General features: G+C 49.4%; 9 protein-coding genes across 14 annotated transcripts; 3 read left to right on the forward strand and 6 right to left on the reverse strand.

Moving 5' to 3' along the window:
* The first annotated feature begins 107 nt into the window (after positions 1–107).
* Positions 108–1,365, forward strand: H257_01262 (AGC/PKA protein kinase). 4 transcript variants are annotated; one of them, XM_009824379.1, is made up of 4 exons: positions 108–208; positions 254–560; positions 620–1,056; positions 1,098–1,365. In XM_009824379.1, exons 1-4 carry the CDS (start codon positions 121–123, stop codon positions 1,343–1,345), a joined length of 1,080 nt encoding a protein of 359 aa, XP_009822681.1. In that variant the 5' UTR covers positions 108–120; the 3' UTR covers positions 1,346–1,365. The 4 variants fall into 4 exon arrangements, with proteins under 4 accessions (XP_009822681.1, XP_009822683.1, XP_009822682.1 ...); XM_009824381.1 differs by having other exon boundaries at positions 108–155; XM_009824380.1 differs by having other exon boundaries at positions 108–155; positions 291–560.
* Positions 1,366–1,759: 394 nt separating this feature from the next.
* Positions 1,760–2,249, reverse strand: H257_01263 (hypothetical protein; the record flags this gene model as incomplete). Its single annotated transcript, XM_009824383.1, has 2 exons — positions 1,760–1,883; positions 2,110–2,249. The coding sequence occupies 2 exons, from the start codon at positions 2,247–2,249 to the stop codon at positions 1,760–1,762; spliced, it is 264 nt and encodes an 87-aa protein (XP_009822685.1).
* Positions 2,250–2,287: 38 nt separating this feature from the next.
* H257_01264 (hypothetical protein) lies at positions 2,288–2,786 on the reverse strand. Its single transcript, XM_009824384.1, has one exon. It carries the CDS (start codon positions 2,765–2,767, stop codon positions 2,372–2,374), a length of 396 nt encoding a protein of 131 aa, XP_009822686.1. The 5' UTR covers positions 2,768–2,786; the 3' UTR covers positions 2,288–2,371.
* Positions 2,787–3,558: 772 nt separating this feature from the next.
* Positions 3,559–6,903, forward strand: H257_01265. Of its 2 annotated transcripts, XM_009824385.1 has the most exons (3): positions 3,559–5,570; positions 6,172–6,240; positions 6,285–6,903. In XM_009824385.1, the coding sequence occupies exons 1-3, from the start codon at positions 3,579–3,581 to the stop codon at positions 6,861–6,863; spliced, it is 2,640 nt and encodes an 879-aa protein (XP_009822687.1). In that variant the 5' UTR covers positions 3,559–3,578; the 3' UTR covers positions 6,864–6,903. The 2 variants fall into 2 exon arrangements, with proteins under 2 accessions (XP_009822687.1, XP_009822688.1); XM_009824386.1 differs by having other exon boundaries at positions 6,172–6,903.
* A 125-nt stretch (positions 6,904–7,028) lies between these two features.
* Positions 7,029–9,903, reverse strand: H257_01266 (TKL/DRK protein kinase). Its single transcript, XM_009824387.1, has 4 exons — positions 8,835–9,903; positions 8,452–8,751; positions 8,250–8,395; positions 7,029–7,931 (listed from the first exon to the last, which is right to left on the reverse strand). Exons 1-4 carry the CDS (start codon positions 9,780–9,782, stop codon positions 7,121–7,123), a joined length of 2,205 nt encoding a protein of 734 aa, XP_009822689.1. The 5' UTR covers positions 9,783–9,903; the 3' UTR covers positions 7,029–7,120.
* A 249-nt stretch (positions 9,904–10,152) lies between these two features.
* H257_01267 (hypothetical protein) lies at positions 10,153–12,192 on the forward strand. Its single transcript, XM_009824388.1, has 9 exons — positions 10,153–10,268; positions 10,319–10,368; positions 10,424–10,502; positions 10,557–10,675; positions 10,724–10,784; positions 10,837–11,008; positions 11,064–11,193; positions 11,242–11,394; positions 11,476–12,192. The coding sequence occupies exons 1-9, from the start codon at positions 10,204–10,206 to the stop codon at positions 11,559–11,561; spliced, it is 915 nt and encodes a 304-aa protein (XP_009822690.1). The 5' UTR covers positions 10,153–10,203; the 3' UTR covers positions 11,562–12,192.
* H257_01268 (hypothetical protein) lies at positions 11,536–12,191 on the reverse strand. The gene has a single exon (XM_009824389.1). It carries the CDS (start codon positions 12,157–12,159, stop codon positions 11,686–11,688), a length of 474 nt encoding a protein of 157 aa, XP_009822691.1. The 5' UTR covers positions 12,160–12,191; the 3' UTR covers positions 11,536–11,685.
* A 1,186-nt stretch (positions 12,193–13,378) lies between the features above and the next one.
* H257_01269 lies at positions 13,379–19,869 on the reverse strand. 2 transcript variants are annotated; one of them, XM_009824390.1, is made up of 17 exons: positions 19,778–19,869; positions 19,585–19,727; positions 19,142–19,541; positions 18,859–19,078; positions 18,679–18,780; positions 18,341–18,570; positions 18,134–18,278; positions 17,427–17,525; positions 16,229–17,350; positions 16,088–16,180; positions 15,800–16,032; positions 15,117–15,225; positions 14,917–15,049; positions 14,584–14,855; positions 14,115–14,525; positions 13,882–14,064; positions 13,379–13,826 (listed from the first exon to the last, which is right to left on the reverse strand). In XM_009824390.1, exons 1-17 carry the CDS (start codon positions 19,834–19,836, stop codon positions 13,476–13,478), a joined length of 4,305 nt encoding a protein of 1,434 aa, XP_009822692.1. In that variant the 5' UTR covers positions 19,837–19,869; the 3' UTR covers positions 13,379–13,475. The 2 variants fall into 2 exon arrangements, with proteins under 2 accessions (XP_009822692.1, XP_009822693.1); XM_009824391.1 differs by having other exon boundaries at positions 14,584–15,049.
* Positions 19,870–21,602: 1,733 nt separating this feature from the next.
* On the reverse strand, positions 21,603–22,653 carry H257_01270 (hypothetical protein). Its single transcript, XM_009824392.1, has 2 exons — positions 21,912–22,653; positions 21,603–21,856 (listed from the first exon to the last, which is right to left on the reverse strand). Exons 1-2 carry the CDS (start codon positions 22,648–22,650, stop codon positions 21,621–21,623), a joined length of 975 nt encoding a protein of 324 aa, XP_009822694.1. The 5' UTR covers positions 22,651–22,653; the 3' UTR covers positions 21,603–21,620.
* Between the last annotated feature and the right edge of the window lie 2,468 nt (positions 22,654–25,121).

Below are 25,121 nucleotides of genomic sequence, written 5' to 3' on the forward strand. Positions count from 1 at the left end.
TTGAATATATATATAAAACGATTTACCATCTTGTATTCTCCAGCGCGGTGACGGTTCCATTATTGTCGGTTACACAGGACTTGAAACTGCTAGTCATTTCTGCCGCTACCGTTATGCACCATGGGTGGGGGTGGCTCCACGAGACGGCTGAATCTGTACGTGCTGTCAGCAATGCAAGATGAGGGTTACGCTCCTATCGAGTGGATCGGTATAATCCGGTCCAATGTGTTGTCGTACTTGACATTATGACCAGGCACTTCGTTGAAAGCTAAGAAAGCGCTGTCGTTAAGGGACTTTGACGTCAAGACCTTAATCGGCACGGGGATGCTGGGGCACGTGTACGTTGCGCAATACAAGGGCTCCCGGCAGTACTTTGCGATCAAGTCGATGTGGAAAGCCGACGTCGTCGATCGCAACATGCTGAAGCACGTCCAATGCGAAAAGCAAACCATGGAGAGCCTTCGCCATCCGTTTCTCATCAAGTGCTATGCCAAGTTTCAAACGAGTGACCAGCTCCACTTTGTGCTCGAGTACGTCCCTGGTGGCGACCTCTTCAAATGGTAACACGTCCACATTTTGTCAATCGTTGAATATACTAATGCTGAAACGATGTGGCCAGGCTACACGAGTTCCATCGGTTCTACGACCACGAAGCCAAGTTCTTTGCCGCGGAGCTCGTCCTCGTGCTCGAATTCATGCACCGCGAAGGCTACATCTACCGCGACCTCAAACCAGAAAACATCGTGCTGGACGCGCACGGCCACATCCGTGTCATCGACTGCGGGTTTGCCAAGTACGTGGGCAATCCCGAAGACAACGGCCGATGCACTACGTCCGTTGGCACCCCCCAGTACCTCGCTCCAGAGCAACTTCGCAAGAAAGACCGCAGCTACACCCAAGCCGTGGACTGGTGGGCCTTTGGATGTGTCGTGTTCGAACTGCTCATGGGGCGCACACCGTTCTATCGGTCACCCAGCGACACGCCGTACGAACTGTACACGCGGGTCGTGCAGGGCAAACTCACGTTTGGCGATCGGTTCACGCCGCACGCCAAAGGTGCGTACACACGCATCCTTGTTATCTTATCAGCTAGTTAGACTTGATCCGTCAGCTGCTTCAGCCGGACCTGGCCAAGCGCCTGGTCGACCCCGTCAAAATCAAGCGTCACGCGTGGTTTGGGGACGTTGACTGGCAGATGGTGGAGGCGCTGCGAATACAAGCCCCCATCCACCCCCCCTTGCGCATGGCTGGCGACACTGGCAACTTTACACCGCTTGACAAAGCAACAAAAGCAACACATAAATCCATATCGGCCGCGATGGACCGCGAGTTTTCCGATTTCTAACGCAGCGTGTTTTGTGTTCAACGAATATTGGCACAGTGGTGGCGTCGAGGGTTCTGCATTGCGTTGTCATAGTCGAAGCAAACGGTACGAGCTGGGCCAACGATTCTGGGTCGTAGTCGGCCTGCCATTCGCAACATGTCGTGTGAGATGACGGCGGCGAGCTCCGAAACGACAAGAGCATTCAGGGCCGTCACAATGTGCTAGACACATACTAACCACCGGACCACTTGAGCTTGGAGTGTGTCCGCAACAATTTGCAATAAAATTCGTCCGGACTTGGGTGGAAGGGTTTCGGTGGCCACAATTGTCAGGGTATCCGCATACAAAAACAAGCTGTGGCAAAGGGCTTGGGCGACACAAAGTACAGCGTGGAGAGGTACAATTCCTCGGTCACACGACAGGACTAGAAAAGTCTCACTCGCAAATCCACTCCGACAAGGATGGCGCCGTCTGTGCAACTTCGCGGTGCTGCAGCCGGAAGTACTCATGGATGGTCACGTCTGTGGTCACTGCCTTGGCAATGCAATCATGTCCACTTCTATCACAGGTGTCGTGACGTACAGATAAAAGTGAGTGCAAATGGAGGTTGCGATGAGGAAGCTGGCCGTGGACTATATTTTGAGTGGATGGAACAGCACGGATTGGAAAATGAACCACGTGAACGAATTCCCCCGACGCCACGGCGGCACTCCAAGACTTGGGGTGAGGTAGTCGCCAGCTTTTCGTCCTAGAGCCATTTTGCCGAGCCCAGTGGTGGGATGGACTTGCTAATGTGTGTAGGATCGAGACAGAGGCCTGGCAGCTGCAGCTGCGTCATATGCGGGCATCGTGTCAGTTCGAGGGGTTGTTTCATGCGCTGGTGTGTGCCAGATGCGATTGCTTTATCTGGCAAACGCGTTGTCATGGCAACGAGCGGAACAGGTACTGACTAGCATGCCAACATGAATGTACAAACAGGAGGAAAGTATCAGTCATACGTTATCCTCGTCTATTTAAATATATAGCATGCCTTTGAGAAGGCCCCAGCTAGAATAGTGTCGTGAGCACAATCACGACCATGCCGAAGAGGAGCAGCTTGAGAGCTATGTGCTTATCGGCGGACTTGGATTTCTTCTTTTTCTTCTTCGTGGACTGGTCAGGCTTTGAAGTGTTCGGACAAACATAGGAGGACGTTCGTGACTCCATTGCAATGTCAAACGACGTCGCAGTAGCTCCAGGTTGCTTCCACCATTGTGAGGTTGTGCTGTATAACTCGGGCTCCGTTGCCATTGCACTTCGGGCATCCAATAAGGACAAGCGGGGACACGTCACGGATGTTGTGTTCGGGAGGGGGATAAACGAGGCGCTGGCCGCCGTGAGCCACAGGAAGTAGAACATCAAGGAGCCGCAAAGTACGGGGAGACTGCTCGGCGCATCGTGCATGCCGCTGCGGTGAACTTACAACGTTAATGTGTCAAACTCAAACGAACGCGTTTGATTGGATGGTCAGATATCACTCGATCAATCACATACGTCAGCTCGGCCGAATTATATATTCATCGTCATTCAATGTCGAATCATAATATTGCATACATTATATCATATATTATTAATAATACTACGTAGCCGTAGTTTAAAGGGTATTTTATTATGACCAAGTTTTATACGCGACATGGCCAACGAGGCCAAATTCTATTGGCCGTTGTTTATATCCCCGCATTGTATTTGAAAGGTTTTAAGATCGTACAATATCAACAACATCGGACTATTCATTCCTAAAGGTAATCCTCTGCACCTGGATACCCATTGTGTTCTGTTAGTTGGGATACACTGTAGAAAGAACAATTGATCGGTTGAAGTCGGGTTATCCGGATGACAATTCTGACAGTTGGGTTGGGATTAGGACCTTTTCGTCTTTGTATAGAAGATAGGGTTCCACGAAAATTCGGAGCAAATCCCTAATGCTGAGTGATTGGTAGCGCAGGTAATCAAAACGGAGTACTGGTACAGTACAGTAATAGTACTCGTAAAGAGTGAGTTAATCCGTTGGATAAGTACAAATGCGACATTTCTCCGTTCCGAAAGTACAAATGGGCAAAGTGGATACTACGTAGTACTCCGGAGTATTAGCCAATCAGATGTCTCAGCTCTGTTTGTGCTCGATTAATTCCCTCGTTCGAAGTACGTAGTACCGGTTATAACGTTAATACTACGAGTAGTACTACGTAGTATATCCGGACACGAAAAGTGCGTGATGGACGAGCTCACGTTAGGTGGTGAAAGCGTGAAGAAGCGGCGCAAGTGCGTGTCTAAGGCAGAACGACTGGCTAAGAAGGCTCTAGCGGGTGCTTTAACTGAGGAGCAACGGCTTCGGCAGATGCAACCGCTTCTTGAAAGCAACCGGAGCGAAGATTGGGATTCTGCAAATCGACTGGTGGAGTCGCCTGCAACGCAGGTCCTATTCCTGTCCAGCTTGCTTCGGAAGCAACAAGGACGGGCAGCTGCACACTACATGAAGCGCTGGAGCCATCCTCCTCAGTACGAGTTGTCCACGTTGCTCAAAACCCCGGCGCTTCTGGCCATATTGAATGCCGATGCCTCCACGGCAGCCACGTTTCTGAATACTTGCGCGGACAACCCTGTCCCCTTGTCCTCGCAGTCCCTGTACTTCATCCTGCACCAATTCGTGCTTCCGTGGATTGCGAATGAACTGGACGCCCCCCTTCAAACATTGCTGCACAACTTTTCCCCGTTGAAGTGGTTGTTGCTCGAGCACGCCTTGGTCACAGGGCAAGGCCGACACTTGGTCAATCAGTACGCGTACGTATGTCAGGAACTCAAGAGGACGTCGTCCTCGTTGACTCCGTGGTGGCCCAGCGAGCTCACAGACGTGTCCACCGCCGACACGAGGGAACGCATTCGACACACCATGGAAGCCGCCTTGCAGCGGGCGTGGCCGGACGCCAGCGTCCACCTCTTTGGGTCGTCCAAGACAAACCTGTGCCAACCCAACGACGACGTCGACCTGTGTGTGCTCGTGCCATCCTGCGACGTCCGCGGCGCCGACTCGGCCGATTTGGCGGCCGACATGCACGGCCACTTGGCGCTCTACTTTCCAGCCCCGGATGCCGTCGTGGTTCGCCACGCTCGAATCCCCGTGATCAAGACCAGAGACGCCGACAGCCACCTGCGCGTGGACCTGTGTGTCAACAACATGGCTGCGCTGTGGAACACGGCGCTCCTCGAGGCGTATTTGGCGCGATTTCCCGTGCTCAGGCCGCTCTGCCAGTGCATTCGCCTCTGGGCCAAAGCGCGAGCGCTCGTGGGGACGTCGCACATGCTGTCGAGCTACTCGATGGTGCTGCTGGTGATCCACTGGCTTCAATCCCGACGCGTTGTGCCGTTTGTGGACGTCGCGTACACCGACGCGCTGGACGTGTCCGCCATCCACGGCGCCATCGCCCGCGCGTTTGATGACGCCGTACCGCCGTCTGCTTTACAGACCCAACTGCCTCCGGTGTCGGAGCTCCTTGTCGACTTTTTCGTGTTTTGGGCCAGCGACTTCCCGTACGCAACTGCGATTGCGAGTCTCCGTCGCCACGACTTGACCAAACCCAAGACATGTCACAACCAGCCACTTTTGTACTTGGAAGATCCCATCGAAACTGGTCGAAACCTGGGCTCGTACTTGAACCGCGACTCGCAGCGTGTCCTCCGCAACGAAATGGTCCGCGTGTGCGTGCTCGTGCGGCAGTGGCAGCAGCTCCAGCCGTCGCCGTCGCTCTTGCTTCATAGCGTGTCCTTTGGCACTTCGGCCGAGTCGCAGTACGACCCCGACGCGTTGACGGCGTGCATCCTGCGCCGCCGAGCGCCGCATTCCCAATGCTTTACCATGACTGGGGACGTTGTATTTCGTGAACGCACACATGGACTGCACATTTCGACCATCACTAGCGACGAAACCGAAGCGCGCCGCGTCGTGGCATCCGCCGTCCGCCTCGGCGTCGTTGGCGTCGACTGCGAAGGAGTGGCGCTCGGTCGGCACGGACCCATTTGCCTCGTGGCGGTTGCCGTGGGCTGCCACGTATCCCTGTTTGACATTTACACAAATCCAGCCTTGATGGACGTGCTCAAGCCGCTGTTGGAGGACCCGACGACGCTCAAAGTCCTGCACGACTGTCGCAAGGACAGCGACGCGCTGTACCATCAGTTTGGCATCGCCTTGACCAACGTGTTTGATACCCAGGTATTTTGTGCTTTCGAGTGAGATTTCATTGTGTTGTGGCGTGGTTTCTCGTTGGAAGTTAAATCGATTTGATTGGCTACCTCAGATGAGCTTAAAATTATTAGCCAATCAAAACCTTCTCAATGAAATTCAACCAATCAGATCGATTGTGGATCGGTTTGGTCGGCGCGACTCGATTGCACCCCCTCCCCAAATTTGTATCAAATCGACAATAGGTAGATGTATTGTGCTTTCAGGTGGATATTTATATATATTACCAAATCCATGGGTCGAGTTTTTTGTACTGAATGTTGAAGCCATTCGCACTATTTGAAGGCACACCCTACGTCGATGATTGCTGGAGTTTGATTGGCCACTTGAAAGTGTTTTCTGGCTTTGGATTGGTCGGTCGATTGATTTGGTCGTGTATTGGAGCGGGGAAAATCGAAAGAGCAGAACTTCGAATCGACTTAATAAAAAACAGAAATATCGTTCTTCAAATGGTATTTAAAAAAAGTAGTATGTGGTTGTATATGATAAATAATAAATAAACTCCAAAATATCATTCGTTTCTGGATTGGCAAGACGGGGGATACAGTAACTAACTACCCATGCTTGGTAGGTGGGCCACGCAGAGCGTCAACGCCAACGGGGGCTCAAGAAAGCCAAGCAAGGGGCCAAGTACATGCAGGTAAGTCAACAGACAAAGTTGAAGGGTCGATAGTTTATTATTAGGTGTCGAGTACACACGTGATTCCGCTGGGAAACGCCAACCACGAGTGCATTGCGTTTGGGGACTTGCTGTGGCAGTGTCTGTCGATTGAAGAACCTGACAAACACCATGTGAAGGCGGCCATGACGACGTCGACGTGGACGCAGCGCCCGCTGTCCGCCCAATTGATGCATTACGCCGCCGTGGACGTCTTGTACTTGGCTGTGCTGTACCGCGTGCTCGTGAAAGCGCTTTCGGCGGACGCTTTGGCCCTGGCTCAGCACCGCACGGCGCAGTACGTGGCCTGTCGCGAGTGGATATATTCCTCCTTGCTTGACAATGCCGTGGTTCCAATTGGACACTATGTCGATGGCTGGATCAACAACGTCACCCCACACACCGTGTACGTGAGCATCTCGCCGTCGCATGTCGCCGCCGTCGCCGTGCCGCCCCATGGGGCCCCTCCTCTCCCCGACAGCGCAATGCAGCACCAACTGCATGTGGGCGACGCCGCGTCCGTGTACATCGAGTCGGTTGACGCAGAGTCCGGGGCGATTGTAGGTCGATTTCGAATTCCGTCCGAAGTTAGAATGATGCTATAATATATAAGCGAGAAAATATTGTGGATTCGATACGAATTTCCAGACCACGTCGAATCTCGCCGCCAAATCGAATCACGAATCGACGCTATTGGCTAATCCATTTTTGAGTGGATTTGATTGGCTCTTGCAGAAAGGACACGTAAATTCAACCAATCAGAACTCCAGCGTGATTCAATATTGATTCGACAAACCAGGCGAATTTTGGAAGTTTATAGCGAATTCACAATAATTACGATTTTTTATATGAGGCCTGTCTACTATGAGTGTTGGTCGGTCGTCGCGAGCACTTCGTGCAACCCCCTTCGATTCAGCATTTGGTGCTTTTGCAGCAACTGGCGCCGATTCTGCTGCGGGTCGGAGAAATTCACCCCCAGCACTTCGTCGCGAATGTCTGTCTGCAGCGCCTTCAAGATGGTCACCATGGACGGCCGGTCCTGGGGCGTGTCGGCCAAGCACTGGTCGATCAGTGCGCGGCGCCGCGGCGGACACGACGCCGGGATCGTCGGACGCAATGTGCCCATGGCCACTTGCATCATGATGTCAATCGTGCTCATGTCGTCGCAGTCAAAGTACGGGTCCCGCCGCGACTCGAGTTCAATCAGCACAATGCCAAAGCTGTAGCAGTCCACCTTGTTCTGGTACGGCGTCTCCCTCAAAATCTCTGGGGCGAGCCAGTACGGCGTACCGACCATCGTCTCGAGGCACTCTTGCGTCTGCACTTGCTTGGACTCGCCAAAGTCCGACACTTTGCACGCATATGTGGCCGTGCATAGGAGGTTCTCGCTCTTCAAGTCTCGGTGGATCACGTTGCTGTGGTGGAGGTACGCGATGCCCTGGGCGGCGTCGATGGCGATCTGCAGCAGCGGGTCGTTCCACTCGAGAGCCATGGGCGTCCGCAGAAGGGTGTACACGTCGCCCTTCTCCATGTACTCCATCACCACGCACAGATTCAAGAGCGCGTCAAAGCTCGCGCCGATGAACTGCACGACGTTCGGATGCCGAAGACACGCCAGCAACTCGACGTGCGCTTTGAATTCCACCACCGTTTCCCGCGTCAACACACTCAACCTACCACCACACAAACACAAATATGTTTTTATTATAATGATATATATATATCGAATACATATTTTATTATAATGATATATATATATATATTGAATAAATATTTTATTATAATGATATATATGTATGTATAAAAGTTGAACAAATATTGTATTATAATGATATATACATATATATTGAACACATATTTTATTATTATTTTATATATATATATATATATATTGAACAAATATTTTATTATAATCATATATATATAAATGTATTGTATCATGGATAAATGTATATATATATATATATATATAGTATATAGTGTGTGGATACCGTTTGATAGCTACACGAAGGCCAGTGTACTCGCCACGCACGACGTCGCCTTTGGCATGTTCAGTCATGAGTTCATGCAGCGTCAAGTCCTCGAATGGAATCGACACGTTGTGGATAAGCGCGTTTTCAGGGGTCTTGGCCAGCAACTACCCCAGCAACGAATCAATATGAGAAAACACAGAGAGGTATTATATGTGTGTACCTCGAGCAGCAATTGCTCTTCGAACGGCCCGACGCGGCCCAGGGTTTGGTACTGCAGACGATTCACGGTCACGCCATGCTTGAGCGCCGTGTTCACCCGCTCGGCGTCGACCTTGGAAAAGAACGCCATGCGGGCATCTCGATCGATGAAGTAAAACGCCGTGAGCCCCGTCACGATGGGCAACACGATGGCAAACGCAAACACAAAGTAATTGCACGCCCGGTACACGTGGTTGACGGGGGCGTCCAACGCCCAGTCCAACAAGTAAAACAGAAACGAACTGCCCAGCACCAGCACCGCCTACACCACCATCCCCCCCACATAATACACATGAGAATCCCCCTCCCCCCATACAGCATACAAGTTGGATGCAACTAACGTACCTGCGGAAAGTCCAGCTTGAGCGTGAGACACAGTACCAACGACGTGGCGATCACGTTGATGAGAAACATGTTGTACAGATGGTCTTGCAGGCCCGAGATGGACTCTGTGACGAGGTCGAACATTGTCGCAACCCCATTGAGCGAGCTCGGCGCGTCTTGGCCACACGTGGTCTGGCTATGACGGCGTTGGAAGTCGTCCGCCATGGCCCGGTGCACCATCTTGTAGTAGATCAAGTACCCGACGCAGAACAGCATCAAGATGACAGTCACAATGTGCTTCCAGTACCGACGGATCCAGTACGCAATCAACTTGGTCTTGCCCCACGAGTTGAAGCACCGGAACGGCAGCACCGCCACGAGCCCGAACGGGAGGAACATCCAATGGAACGGATCTGCATATTTGTCGGCGATGAGCTCCATGCCCACAAGGGGCGCGTCGTTCTTGGTGTGGAACCACCACACGGCCATCGCCACGCGAGACACGATCAGCAGGAACAGCACCACCTGCGATTGGTTGATGGACTGCTGGCTCGCGTCTAGTTGGTACGATTCCTCGGTCCTGGAGTTGTGGAAGAAGTTGAACATTGTCATGAGGGTGCTCTCCTTTGTCGACGCTGTCCGCCAAAAGAACTGCTTCATCGAGTCGCATGCTGCTGCTTGCCGTGCTTTCATCGTCGAGTCACTGTCGTCGTGGCTGAGGATCACGTTCACTTCTTCCATGGCTTTGCAGCGCACTTGGAACACATACTCGTCTTTCTCGCTAATAGGGGTGTGCATGCAAATGCCAGGACCTGCATGATGTGGGGTGAGGTCACCTCTTGGTGTGGCAAATGTCGTGTGCTTTCGCGACGACTCGATCCGCCGGGGTGCTGCGGCGGCGGTCATGGCGGTCTCCCTCTCTTCGGGGCTTTGCACCCTGCCAAAGGGCGTCACTGTCTGCTTGGGCATGACCAGACTCTATCGCTGCGCCTTCGCCTCTCGTCCTCCTGCGCAGTCGGACCTTCAGACGCCTGTCTTACGCCAATGTACGCGGCGGCAATAGTATTGGGACATTCGGCATACATTCTGCAAGGTAATACAATTTCACGAGCTATTTACGAAGTTCAACGTTTTGAATTGGACGTAGAACTTCGAACTTCGCTTTTATATATGCAATCTCGACGTATCCGGTTCGACGTAATCTGCGATCGAAGTACACTCTCAAATCACTCTCAATGGAATAAACTTGATATTTGTATGCTATGTGAATCTAATACTCTCAAATGAGAGCATTTATAATGGGCAAGTGTTTTCGACCGCAGAGTTTGGTCTGTATCCGGATATATCCGGAAAGCGATTCCAACAATCCACGTGACCAAAAAAGGCTGCGATGATCTTCCTTGAGAGCGAGAGCAAGATCGTCCAAGAAGTACTCCTGGGCCGGTTGGGCGAGACGTAAGACTGACGGGGAGGCGTCACACATGTGTGATCTCATCATGGAATAGGGCGCCGCGACCGGTGGAACCCCTGGAGATTCGCTTGTGTGACTTTGACGGTATCGTCGTTGACACGTCCTGGCGGCTCATGTGATTCACAACGCGCATTCGTAGATGTGCAATACGACATTTCTATTCAAGGCACGACGTTGGCTGTGTCGATGGCCTATCGCCCGTACATCGAGCTCCAAAAGTACGTCTCGTGCACATCAAGTCCGAGTATGGTGGATTCATGGGTAATGGACAGGTTTGGCGCGGCTAACATGCTGGCCAAGGTGTATCCTGAATTCCAAATCACGACGCCCAAGCCTGGGTTTGAGCTGACGTTGGTCGCGAACGTCGACACCATCTCGCCCCAGGATGCCGGTACAGTACACGCTTGGTCATGACCACGCGTTCCCACTGTTTGAATAGCCAACGTCGTGCATCGCATTGCGTCCCTCAAGCGAAACATTCTGAGCGCGCCATTAAACCAGTGCGTGCTCTATGTTTAACGACTATTCGTTGCTGAGTTGTTGCTACCGTAGTTGCTTCCTCGCGCTGCATGCCGGCCAAGCCAAGGTGCTGAGCCCGATCCAAATCCCTTTCCGACGCCAAGAGACCATCTACGTCCTCCCGCAGGAAGACCGTATTGTCATTGTGTTTTCCGTGGCCTTTCAAGACCGAACGGACCAGGCCATTGCGCGCGTCTTTCTCCAAGTACTCCAACCCTTGCTATACCACAAATTCCCAAGCATGACTTACTGGGACATAGGAATTCGCTGAAGCCCGTCGACATGTCAACAATGCGCCGCCCGTGAGCTTTGGAAAGGACCCTCCGCTTGAGCTGCGCGCCGCGTCTGGCCTGCACACGAGCCCCGACCACGTCGGCTACCTCAGCTTTGGTACGTCGTCGCTCGCATGTATCGTTGTATATCTCAATGGCAATGTAGCTATCTTTAAGAGCCACATTGACTCGGAGGCGAAGCGTGAAAACGCGTGCACGTTGCTCCAAGGCTTCCGCAACTACTTGCATTACCATATCAAAGCGTCCAAAACATACCTGCATATTCGCATGCGCAAACGCGTGGACTTGCTCTTGCAAGGTAATCACCATCGTCGTGTACTCATCCCCATTGTCGTCGTGTACCCATACTAAACCCAAGACGTTCACGTTGTCTATGTAGTGCTGAACCGAGCCCAGCCAGCGAAAGATCCGGCCAAGACCTCCAAGAAGACAATCACGGGGAAAACGTTTGACCGCAAAGTGTAGTCGCACATTAGCATGATGCAATGGCATCCTCATGAAGGCCACACGACGACGCATGAGCTGGGGCTACACTTGCTATGGTCGTAGATTGACATGAAGTCTAATGACGTTAAGGTCGACTAATCTATCAATCGTGGTGGAGTTGGTCTTGGATGACGTGTAACTTCTCTAGCTCTGCCAAGTACTCGGCAAAAGGTGTGCCCACGATGGACGCTGACGACAACTCCATGATGCCGCTGCTGTCTTCGCCGACGCCGATTTCTTCCTCGGAACAAATCATGCCGTTCGAGACTTCGCCACGCAACTTGGACCTTTTGATCTTGACCATCTTGTCCACCAAAGCACCCCCTGCATCCTCGGGGTTAGGCACTCGGAAAGTCAACTTGGTCCCGACTGTCGCCACAGGAACCTTCATGCCTTCGCGCACGTTGGGGGCGCCGCAGATGATTTGGACCGGGTCGGCGCCGACTGCAATTGCGACATCACAGATGTTCAGTCGCTCTGCTTGCGGATGGCTCGTTACCTTGACGATATGCCCCACCACCACGCCTTGCAAGCGGGTGGACGTGCCAAACCACCGAGTCATGGACCGTGCCAACATGATTTTGGCGCTGAGATTTTGTTGGGCTGAAACCTGTGACACAATGGCATTTATTATCCGGATACGTAAATCGGGATAATAATAATGTTATGAACAAATCAGTGAAAAACCTATGGTGCACTTCATCTAAAAACTTCCAGCTGGCCAAATTGAAGAGTGAAGGTTTTATTATTTAACGTGCAATTAATGTAGTTAAACCCAAATTCCAGATACGTTAAATACCGATTTCATGCGTTTTATCACTGGAGTGGGAGGTTAAAGGTCCAAACTGCCTCCGGATATTATATACGGATAAGAGTTACATACAAAAATCAAGATACATCTCAGCGGCCACCCCTATGGCCAAATATCCTAGCGCCCATGTAAAATACCGCTAGGTTAAATATCTATTTCTGGACCAATTCATCACCAAATTTGAATATGAGACGTAGAATTTCTTCACCACATTGAGATCTGTCGATTCTACGTCTCAATTTGCTGAAAATTTGAGTAATGAATATGAAATAGAAGTCAGAAAATTTTGTGAAAAGTTGGTAGTTTATAGATGACGTGCACCATACTAACAATAAGTTAACGTTAACTGGAAGTGGTCGACAGCTGTGAGGGAGCCTTAGTAATAATTTTTGCTGCATAAATGCTAGCTAGCGATAAACAGTTAATATGAGCGTTGTAGCTCACAGGCCAAGCTACAAAGCGAGCATTTACAGTTAAACACATCTTCATGTTGATATTCTCGCTAACGTTAACAGTAAAGCGATGTTGCAAAGTTTCAACATGAGTGATTTATCACCGTATTACATAATATAGTTCCATATCTAATAAACGCGTTTTTTCATTCTTTGAATAAAAATAGGTGAAGAACTGAGAACAATCCTCTCATAATCGATACATATTATGTAGTACAAAGTACCTGGTACTACGTAGTACCAGGTACTTTGTACTACGCTTACTTCGAAGTACAGTAATTGCGCATTACAAAGTTTACATAACGTTAATAGTACTGTACTATTAATACTGTACTTACAGTTAGTACTACGTAGTACTCGGGAGTAGTACTATAATAGTATTAATACTATTAATAGTACTACGTAGTACTACGTATTAATAGTAATACGCACTCGAAGTAAATACGTAACGTTAATATTAATATATATATCCACGTAAGCTTTAGTAATGCGTAAGCGTAATGCGTAGTAGTAAAAACTAACCAACGTTAATTAACCATAAATTGAAGTCTGGATTATTAACAACAACCGGTTAGCCTAACAAGCTCCCATGAGCTCCTTTCGGGTTAAACGTGATGTTGTTGCTTGCAATTAGATGGTCATTTGGCGCTGTCTTAGTGCCATGGAGGTCACAGTACCCCACTCTTGGCTGTCGTTGCCCTTGGCGTGTTCGTCCGACCACATTTTCCGCGGCGGCGAGTGGGGGTGGCGGGGGCTGCCGATGGGCGACAGCGGCTGGGGCGTCACCAGGTGGAAGTCCTGTGGAAGGTTCATTTTGATCGTAATCTTTCGGGACAGCCACGCCAGCACCAAGTGCAGCAACTTGACGTGCTTCTCGGCCAATTCGACAAACTCCACTGCGGGGATGTCGAGCAGAACCACCGACAAGTGCGTCGACAGCGCCGTGGCGGTGCTCATGTGCGTGGCCCCGCGGCTGAACGACTATCAGAATCCCATCATGTTATATATGATTGGGATTCATCCTTTGGGAGCGTACCCATTCGCCCAACGAATCACCGGGTTCAAACGTTTCGTGGTGGGAATTTTCCCCGTCGGAAGCCTTCGACACGACACATCCCTGGACGACCACGTACATCCTCGTGGCAGCCGACCCGTCCTCGTACAAAGTTGCTCCGTTGGCCAAGACCACGACTTGGGCCATTTGGGCCACGGCCGCAATCTACCACCACAATCATCCATCGTTGCTGTGACACTGAGCAACAAACGTACTTGGTCATCGTCCATGTCTTTCATAAACTGGGATGCTTTCAAGTGTAAACACTTTTCCAAGTGTGTCATGGTCACACGGGCACAATGCATGTCGTCGTCGTGATCGTGTGTCTGGACGGCGGCTGAAACGGCAAAGTCCAACAACGTCGAGCACTCCCTCAGGTGACTCTTCGTCCGGCGTCCTCCCCGTTGCTTCAACGTCGGAACAACCTCCTCCGTCGTTTCTCCTTGCGGAACCACCTCTTTCCGCGCTTGTGTCGGCGGCACCTCCGACTTGGACCGATGCCGCCCGATCGTCGCCAGCATCGCAGACGCGGCCTTGTCCACGTGGCTCACATGCGACACGAGCCGCTTGAGCCACTGCCGATTGGCAGCCTTGTCGTCCACCCCCCCCTCGGTCGAACTGCGTACCTACCCACACGACGTTCACCATGGTTGTACTATTGAATTTTTCCTGGGGGCGACTCACAACATATGACCACTGGAGGGCGGACGCGAGCGCATCCAGCACCCCGCGCGCGACGGCCGTGTGGGTTTGCATAAGCGAGTTGAAGGACTGACGGGAGATGCCGAGGAGGACGCACGCCGACTGCGCCGTCGCGGTCGTCGGGTGGGTGCCCTTGGACGTCAAGAGGGCCAACTCCCCCACGCACGCCCCAGGGTGCAGCGTCGTTAAAAGTGCGCCGTGGCACTTCTGGTGCAACTGCACCGACCCCGTCGCAATTACGTACATGTGGGTGGCTACCACACAGCCACATGAATGGAGAACACAAAAACATGTGACACTGTACAATCGATATACCCGCATCGCCTTCGGCCACGACCACCGACCCACCCGACACGACCACTTGGCAGAAGTGCGAGGCGATCTTTTGAATCAACTCGAGCACGTTGATGGACCGAAATAAGGCGCAAGTACGCAAGCTCGTCACGACCTAAGGATAAGGGATGACTGTTTGGCCATATACATATATATATCGACTGCATAACTGAACGTCGTACATCGACAAAAGCTAGGGGCGCGACGGCAGCTGCTCCAGTGTCTGGGCTTGGCAACGAAATGGCTTGGAATATGTGCTGCAACGCCGTCTTGGCTCGGTCAGTTGAGTCACTACCATGGAGGATTCAATCATTCATATTGGACATGATAGGAACACCTCAAAATATTGAGCCAAGTCGATATATATCGAAATTGGAGTGTTTGGGTGCTCAATCGAATGAGCAGAATCACGAAATCGAATTCAGACAATCGATATACGACCAATCAAAACCCACAACACGAATCAAGTGGCCAATCAAATCAACTCTTCAACCATTTCATCATCGAATTAGTGTGTGACCGAAATTAGTGTGATACTGGGCGATCTTTACATACAAACGTCAGTACGAAGAATCGACCGATAGATTTGGCGAATCAGCAAAAAAGTCAGTCAAATTTTGGGTAAATGAAAGACAATAATATATTGTGAATATTCGCTATAAAAAAACTTTCAAAATTCGCGTGGTTTGTCTGATCAATATTGAATATCACGCTGGAGTTGTGATTGGTTCAATATACATTTGTCCTTTCTGAGAGCCAATCAAATTCACTCAAAATTGGATTAGCCAATCGCGTCGATTCGTGATTCGATTCGACGGGGTGTGGAAATTCGTATCGAATATACCACAATACTAGCATCACGTACCACAGGAACGTGCGGCTCACGACTTCCTGAGCAATCGGGTGCTGCATCAGCCTCAACGCGTGGGCTTCCGAGAGGACGACGACGTCGTTCAGATCAACCGCCTTGGTCGCCAGTCCCAAGTAGTGTTCGAGGGCCAAACAAGCGAGCTCAATGTCCACTGACGGGTCTGTCATGGCCTGTTGAACCATCTCGAGACTGCTCTGCCCTTGCACGCCCTCGACGCGCTTCAGAATCTACTTCATACAAAGTGCGCTGAACACTACGGTAAATATGTGACACAGTACAAACTTGAAGGGCGGCGGGGGCTTTGGGGGATTGGGGAAACAGCAACGGGGTTAGGGTGTGCTTGACAGTTGATCGAAGCAGCGTCTCCAGCACTTCCTAAGGTACAGAATATCCCATTGGATATATAATATAGATAGGTCCTACTTGAACGGCAGAGAGCACTTCGGGGACATCGGAATGCAACCCTTCAATCAGCACGTGGATGTTGAAGCCACGGGGAAACGTGGCCGACACTAGCTTCAGCACCACGCGCAGGTGGGTGTCGAGCGCCTCTTCGAGCACCTGCGCCAGCAGCCCATCCCGTCCGCCCCCGTCCGCCAACTGCCGCCGCACATGACTCAGTTGATATGCCGTGAAAATGCACGCCGCGGCAACGCCGTCCACGCGGTGCCCTTCGTTGTGACTGGTGTCCGTGCCCACAAGGGCGTCCGCCAGCACTTCCCACAGCGGCAGGCGTTGGCGGAGCTCGAGCACCCGCCGCAACGTCATCTCCGTCTCCAATTCCACCAACGAGTCCATCATGTTGAGCAGCACCTCGGCCTTGGCGTGCGGCGGAAACTGACCCATCTCGAGGCACCGCACGCCGCCCAAGGTCCCGTCCAAGCTCACTCTGTCGAGCGCTTTCTCCAGAAAATCCACGAGCGGGCCCCACACAACCGGCGGCGGGAACGTGACGAGCGCGTCGAGCGCTTGGGGGCGGAAGGACGCCTCCGCCAGCCACTTGACCAGCGCCGGCACGAGCATGGGCGACGTGCGCTGGCTCTGGCGGCAGCACTCGAGGGCGGCGTGGACGATGCGCGACTCTTGGCTCTGGTGGAGCAGGTACACCAAGTACCCATTGCCGAGCAGCTCGGGCAACTCTTTGCCCACGATGCGCAGACACGTTACTTTGGCCTTGACGTCCGGCGGCTCGTGCAGCAACTTTTGCAGCAACATGATCGCTTTCTCGTCCATCCACTCCGACGCCCGGAGCACGGCGATGGCGGCCCCCACCCGCAGCGACATGTCCGTCTCCGAGTCCAAGCGCGCTTGCAGTCGGCCCAGCGCCTGGGGGGAGGAGCCACAGGCCAAGACAGCGGCGAGGCGCAACTGCCGGGGACTGGCGAGGTCATCGTACAACGTGACGAGGTCGTCCAATTGAAACATGTCACACAAGTCATCGGCGGTGTCATGGGGCTGTTGGGTCTTGAACGCCACGTGCAATTGCAGCAGCTTCAGCTTGGTCGGGAGCGACGTCTCGGCGCGGTAAAACACGCTTCGCAATGCCTACAATATACATCGTAGTAGTAGTACTAGTAGCACGACTAGTATTACTAGTGGACATTTCTCGCGTAGTACATACTTTGTGGAACATTGGCACATGGGGAGGTCGAATGAACCCCAATACAAACGCAATGCGGGTCGGCTCGCCTTGTGCCAGCGTACTGTGCACCAAATCGATCTACAATCAAATAAATAATAATAAAAGTTTGATCATAAAACATAATAAATAATAACAATATTTTTATTGTTAAAATAATAATAAATTAATTCCATATAAAATGAATTTCATTTAAAATACTATTATGTTTAGTTTTAATAAATTGTAACCAAGATTCTTCAAATGGAGAAAAAATTTCTTCAATTTTATCTAAAAAACCTCTTACACCTAAAAAATAATAACAATATGATCTTCAACATTTAAACCTTGTTTTAATATTTCAGTTAAACGAACTCCTCTATGTATTTGTTGTTGAGTTGCTGCATCTAAATCAGAACCAAATATATATAACGTCCTCCACGTGAGAAAATAAAAGGCTCAAACTATTAGAATGAAATCATGAGTCATGGATCCAACATACTAGTAGTACTACTAGTACTACTAGTACGACAAACGCAATTACAACCTATTGTGGATTCAAGTTTCTCCAAACCCCCGTCGAATCGAATCGACGATCCATATAACTTTTGAGTGGATGGGTTTGATTGGCTCTTTTACAGATAAGACAAGGAGATTTCAACCAATCACAACGTCCAGCGAGATTCCATACAAATCTCAAATGATCCAACCTGATCGGTGGTGAAATCCACGAGATGCGACGACGTTACGTCCATGTGCCCTTTCTTTAGCGACGCATAAAACTCGGCCGCGTACGCTTGGCGTGCTGCCAGCGCATCCCCAAACCAAACCAGCCCCAGCACGATCACGCCCATGCTAGATATATATATATATTAAATATATATTTAGATCGATGTAGCTGGAATCGATCAGTGTACCTGACAGCGCTGGACCCGCAGTACGAAGTCACGACGTCGGACGTCAGCGCCATGGATAAGAGGGCGCCGAGCACTCGTGCAAGGGACCGGAATGGCCCCGTGACGAAACTTTTGAACTTGCTGCGGTCTTGCGCATGGAGCGGCAGCCACAGCAGCTCCCGCGCCGGATTGAAAATCGCATATGTGACGCTGTTGTACATGGCGCGACTGGCAATCAACAGCATCGACGACTATCGATCACCATATTTATATATATATATATATATGCAAGGGTAGATAAGACGAAGACGACAGCGATGCCTTGTTCTGTGGTTGGAAGGGTAAGAAAAACAACATACCGATGACATGTACGTCGTCACGCCAAACAAAAGCACGGCCAACGGCAACGTGCTGATTCCGTACATGACACCAAAGTACGTAAACAATGGGCCGGCCACGACCTACACCGTAGAAATTGAGTACTACCTACTACCTACTCGTCCAACGGCATTGAGTACTAGGTACTAACTAGTACGTACCTGGAGTGGCATCATGAGGAAGCTTTGCACGCCGTTGATGGACCCGAGCGCGGCCTTCACAGTGGCTTCAGGGTACTGGCCAAGGATGGCCAACGTCGAGTAGTCGACAAATACTCTGGCGACGGTGGCGCCGAATTCAAAGAAGCACACGTGCTTGAGGTAGGACCGTCGTTGGATCTCCGATATCACAGACGTGGGAGGACCCCCCCTTGGCGGCGGTCTATTAGTCAAAGGACGAATATATAACACTTTGGCGCTGTGGAAACGGGGATTGGTTTGTTACGTCGTGTTGGATGGTCTGGCTCGAAACATCGGCGTGACTACGAGCATGGAGAGCCCGATCGTGGCCTGTAGGAGCGCCACGACCACCAGCGTGCCTTCCGTGGACACGTCGTACGTTCGCATGATGGGAATGAGTCCAAAGCTGGCGAAGAGGGTGCCGATCGTCGAGCCAAATGTGATCGCGCCAAAGTACTGCTTGGACTCGGTCACGTTGAACGCACCGGAGCACGTGTCCCAGAACTGCTGGGCCAGAAGCTGCCCCGAGATCTCGACCCACATGTACAGGAGGATGCTTGTCACGTGCACCAACGCCGGCACGTGAATCAAGACACCCCAAAACACTAGCATCACGACTGACGACACGGCAGGAAACGCACATGCGATCGTGCTGGCAAGGACACCTACGGATCGTTGCATCGCATTCAACACTCACCAACAACGTACCTCGCTGCTGCAGTTGGGAAATCGCTGTGGACGCATACGCCGTCGCAAACGACATGACGAGCACCATGTGGGAGATGTACCGCGAGTCATACACGCGCAGGAAGATCGTGTCGCGGGTGACGCTGCCCAAGACTGTTACACTGCTGGAAATTGGTAGGCACATGAGGCATGACACGTGGGGACAATGATGTACCATTGGATGGCAAACAGGCCGCAGAAGAGGGCGACGCGCACAAACACGTCCTTCGCCATCTCTTTGTTTTTGCAACAGATCCTAGCTTCTGCACCTCATGTTGCTTTATATACGCACCGAATTGTAAAATGGGTGCGTAATATATTTAAAAAATGAAACCCATTTATTACAGTAACGTTTCAAGATCATCAGCAAGCAAGACACAATGATGCTTCATATTGCTGGGAATAACTAGTAACTTACTGCACCTTCTTAATTTCTGTTTTTTTTTCCACTAATCATGGTATACTTCAAAGTTTCAAAAGGGCTATTTTCAAAAATATATATATAAATTAACAATATAAGAAATCGAGGTTTCTTCAATGTTGTCATCTCATCATATTGTATGAGTGCCGCCAACTTGTATCATTATCAACGCCATAATGGCCCAGGAAATGGAGATACTAGTACGCTCAACATATAGTCATGGTCCAATTCAGAGCACGAGCGCCAGTATCAATCGTTACTTATAACCGCCATGTCGAGTAGTCATCTTACAAAAAACCGATGCCACGTAATCCTTTCAACACGCACTTGACAATGTCAGTTGTACAATGGGATGCGTGTACGTTAGCATCGTAACGTTTACAAGTCAGCCACATTCACGAATCCTCGTTAACGCCTAATTTTCCGGCACAACAAGCCAGAAACAGAGCCGTACTAACTGAAAAGAAACATCACTTTCTTCTGCGCAGGTATTTGTTATACGGCATTGGTCAACCATTCGTTCCGTTCAGTCAAGCAACATCGAGTGCATCGCCTTGCCAAGTTAGTGTTCCGTTCCAACAAATATATAACCGCAAAACATAATATACTGTGCAAATTGTTCAAACTTGGCCGTTCTAAACCGGTATTTTCGCTGTGGGCCACTCTAGCTGCCACAAAAAATGCCAGAAAATACCGCTTTTTGCAACTTTTCAGAAATCTTTTGACAATTTTCAAACGACAACTTTTGCGTGTTTGGCTACCAATATCTGACATAAATAAATTGACATGATACGTCGAATTTTTACTGCTTTCTGACAGAAAAGAGTTTGAACAGCAATTGTCCAGTTTTCACCAACATGATAATCTATCAATAAATCTCATTCCGTCATGGCATCCAGAGGTAAAATCGGAAGATTTTTGAAAATATTATCTCACCTCCCGTTTGAAAAGGGAATTCTCTGTCAGAATATTAATTGACATAAAATTTTCTATGGATGAAAAAACAAGGCCAAAATCGTCGATATTTTGGCAATTTCTATGAATCGGCAAAACATGAAAATTTAGAGACTTCAATATTTTGCCAAATATCGCGTTTTTCTCCAAAAAATAAAAAAGAAATTCTAGGCACCTTTTTTCTGAAAGTTGGCAAGAGATGCGAATCGTCGAGTTTCTTTTGAAAGCTGTTTGATCCAGACAGTCAAAAATACATGACAACCAAATTCTTCGATTTACTTTGAACCAAATTTTCGAAATATTACTTGGACAAAACTTGGGATGTGATCCAGACCCACCCTCAAAGTAAATCGAAGAATTTGGTTGTCACCTGTTTTTGACTGTCTGGATCAAACTGATTTTGAGAGAAACTCGACGATTCTCAGTTCTTGCGAATTTTTAGAATAAAGGTCCCTAGAGCTTCTTTTCTATTTTTTGGCGAAAAACACGAAATTTGGCAAAATATTGAATTCTCCAAATTTTAGATCCAGACAGATAATATTTTATTTTTTGTCGATTTCTTAGAAATTGCCAAAAACTCGAAGATTTTGGCCTTTTTTTACATCCCGACTCACCCTCAGTGATAAATAAGAATCATTTATATTTACGATATAAATAAAGAAGAGCTGGGGCAGAACGTGACTTGGAGACGTTCGATCCAGTTGCAGTCGAACTGCACGTGCACGCGCCCCTCGCAATCATGAGCGTCGCAGCGAAGGACCGGGCAGCCGTCACGAGTGGCACCTTCGCGCATGGGCGCGACTTCCACGGGGACGTTGAACCCGTTGCGAGTCGAAATCGAGTAAAACACTTGGCCGTAGTCTCGGTTGACAGCGAAATCTACGCCAAGACCTTCATTGGCCATCATTCCACTACAATATGTACTAGTACTCACTTGTGGCGAAAATGGATTCACCCAAACGAAAGTCTGCGGCAATGAAGTCGTCCCAGTGCTTTCCGGGGACGACCATGACGTACTGCGTTGAATTCATCTCGCGCTGACCCACTTCGGCGACGGCATTGGGCATCGTTCGTGTGAAGTAGACCGTGGACTCGGTCGTACATTCGTTCACCAAAACCAAAGCGCCAGGTTCGTATAGCAGATAAGCAGGGACAGCGGTGGTGGTTCCTGGCGCGAGGTTTGTCGTTGGAGACGGTGGAATGGCCGGTTCAGGTGCAATCGTCCTTGTCGGCGACGGCGGTGGCGAAAAATGTTTCTGGGAAGGAACAAACGCCACATATGCAAGCAAAATGGCTGCTCCGAGCATCCCCAGTAAGACAATCACGGCACATACCCATACATTTCGCCGGGCTTTCCTTGAGCCGAGGCTCGCGGATGAGTCCACTGGAACTGAAGATGCTTCTTCGGTCAGTGGATTAAGCCATGGCGCACCACGCGACCACACCGAGATGGTCGCGCGGACGTCGGGTGTGATCGACGAGCATGCTACAAGGGAGTCCACACAAGCAGGGTCTGGTGAGCCGAGCCATGGATCGGACTCCTCCCGCAGCGGCGACTCATCCGCACCAGACATCCAAAGCTGCAATGTCCATTTGTTCGCCGCCACCTTTTCGATGTTGCACCCATCTACTATGCCAAAGGAAGAGTGTTGGGTGAAGAGAAAACTTGTCATAATCGGATGTTATTTGCCAATGCGAGTATTACTCGGAGTAATACTAGTATACTGTTAGTACAGTTCGCTGTAAACTACCGGTAGCACAACTCGTGGGGTTTCGTATGTCGTATGCTGTCGTTGATAAACGCGCGAATTCAGCTGCACAAGACCCGGTGCATCCATGGCAGGCACGACACAAACCAAGTGCGACATCGTTCATTGAGGCATTCATCTAATCAATTGACAAAACCCGAGTTTGATTCGTGTAAATCGAAACGGAGTGGACATGCTATGTGTACAAAACCAAAACCTAATTTAGCTTGAACTATGTGTATATTTTGATGACGTGTTTCTGTCATTAGTTCATACATTTTATTCAGTTCCATTCGTTTGATTTGCATATAAAATACTTGTTTTACACCTCATATCATTGCCCAAACACTTCCCAGTACAGTGGGGACACATTTACACTACTGTTGTGTCCTCCCCTTGAAGTCGCTTCTCTGCTAAGGCCAAATTACATAACTATCCACAGCTGAAACGTGGCATGGGGATGTGCATTTGAGGGCAGATGGCTTCAGGAGAACACTGATGTTTTATGGTGATCACGATGAGTTCCATAAAGTGGAACTACGTGTGTGCAGTAGTACGGAATGCTACCTACTAACCGTATATCCCCTGCTTCCTATGAAAATGTGATCAAAACTGGTGAAGACTATTGAGGCACGTGCATTGGTCTAAACCCATCCCGGGACTTATACTTCATTGGATACAATTATTTAACGCATGGTGATTGGGTAATTCTGTCTAATTAGAGGCAACTAGATACACGCCTCGACATTTGCCGATCCGCTCGCTATGTGTACTGTACTATATTAGTATAGAGAAATCATAGGTACAGTACTGAAGCGGCGGGTGTACGGTATAATAGTATTACTAGTAGTTTAAGTCGGCAGTCCAAACGGCCGAATAGCCATTTGTGATGGAATTACTCGACTTCAATGTAGAGGCTCTACATGGACAGTACTGTAATTACCTGTCAATCCAAGTGTGATGGTGTTGATTTGACATTTATGAGCATATGATTAATTATCCGTCGTGGACATTGGATTTGGTGTGAAGATGGCCACTATGAATCGGGTCAAACAGCACCCAATGCGACGCCGGTCCTCGTGTCCTCTACTACTTCGAAGTTTACGTATATTAATACACGCTATAGAAATTGGTCGACCTCGTGATAACGTTATAAATAAAATATTCGAGCGATAACGTTAGCGCTAAAAACTACTTCGAAGTACCATGGAGATGCGGGAACAGCACACAAACACATCACTGTGAAGAATGAAAGGTCCTTGATTACTTCAAATTATGGTGTACCATTGTCGAGAGAACACATGCAACTTTATTCAAGTTGTCACGTGCGAGTCAACCAAGAATTGAATCTGCCACTTCCACGGAAACAAACGGCGTGTACTGTATACATGCGCTACAGAGTTACATATTATTATTCGCTTGAACATCTTTATGCTGATATTTGTATTTAGTATGCGTATTTTTATTCATCCCCATAATTATTTACGTTTTGCAAAACGATTTACTGTATACTTGTGCATGCGTACCGGTAGGAAACATGGTATTCGACAGATTCGTATGCTGTTTTACTGGATCAAAACTTAGAACCAAATCCTTGACCGCTTGCTGACGTATCCGGATAGTTGTAATGTCGATGTAAATAATGCATATTTTAAGGCAAAAACCCAATACTACAATTTTACAATGAAGTAAAATATAACGTGCTAGTACTTACAGAGAATTTCAAACAAACTACTAGATGAAATCCAATTAACGTTATGGCGAATGCCATTTGTACCTCCCGAATGACCTTGTAGAAAGGACGATACATCAGCAAGCACAGACATTCGAATGATGATATTGCGCCAGCATATTCTTCACAGCACAGGGTTCTGAGATCCATGTTGCAATTCGCATCGAATGCTGATTTGAACCAATGATGGGGAGACCAAACAACGAATTCGTCGATTTTTGCTCTGAATGCGTGTTTTGGATGTCAGATTCAACAGCCAAAATCCATCTACATTTCAAAGCATTTATATATAGCAATATGCTGATAGTGCGGTTTAACAAAATCCATTCAAATCAGAGCGGCTGGGTTACTATTACCGGCGATATCCTCAACCCTATTGAAAACGTTTGGGGGCAACTGGCCTATTTGGTTTACCAAGGTGGACGTCAGTTTGAGTCAGTCGTTGAATTGAAGACCCAAATTCGTGCTTCTTGGGACCTACAAGAATACTTGCGTCAACTGGTCGATGGTATGCCAACTAGAATGGCACAGGTCATCCTTCGGAATGGTGCAGCAATTGATAAATAACTACGAATTTGAAAGTGCGTCTATAGTTTTTCACACCTTAAAAACTGAACATTTGTCGACTTTCAAATAATACAATCTTTGATTGAATGAATGTATA

Source organism: Aphanomyces astaci (genome assembly GCF_000520075.1).
Source record: "Aphanomyces astaci strain APO3 unplaced genomic scaffold supercont1.2, whole genome shotgun sequence".
Lineage (NCBI taxonomy): Eukaryota > Oomycota > Saprolegniomycetes > Saprolegniales > Verrucalvaceae > Aphanomyces > Aphanomyces astaci.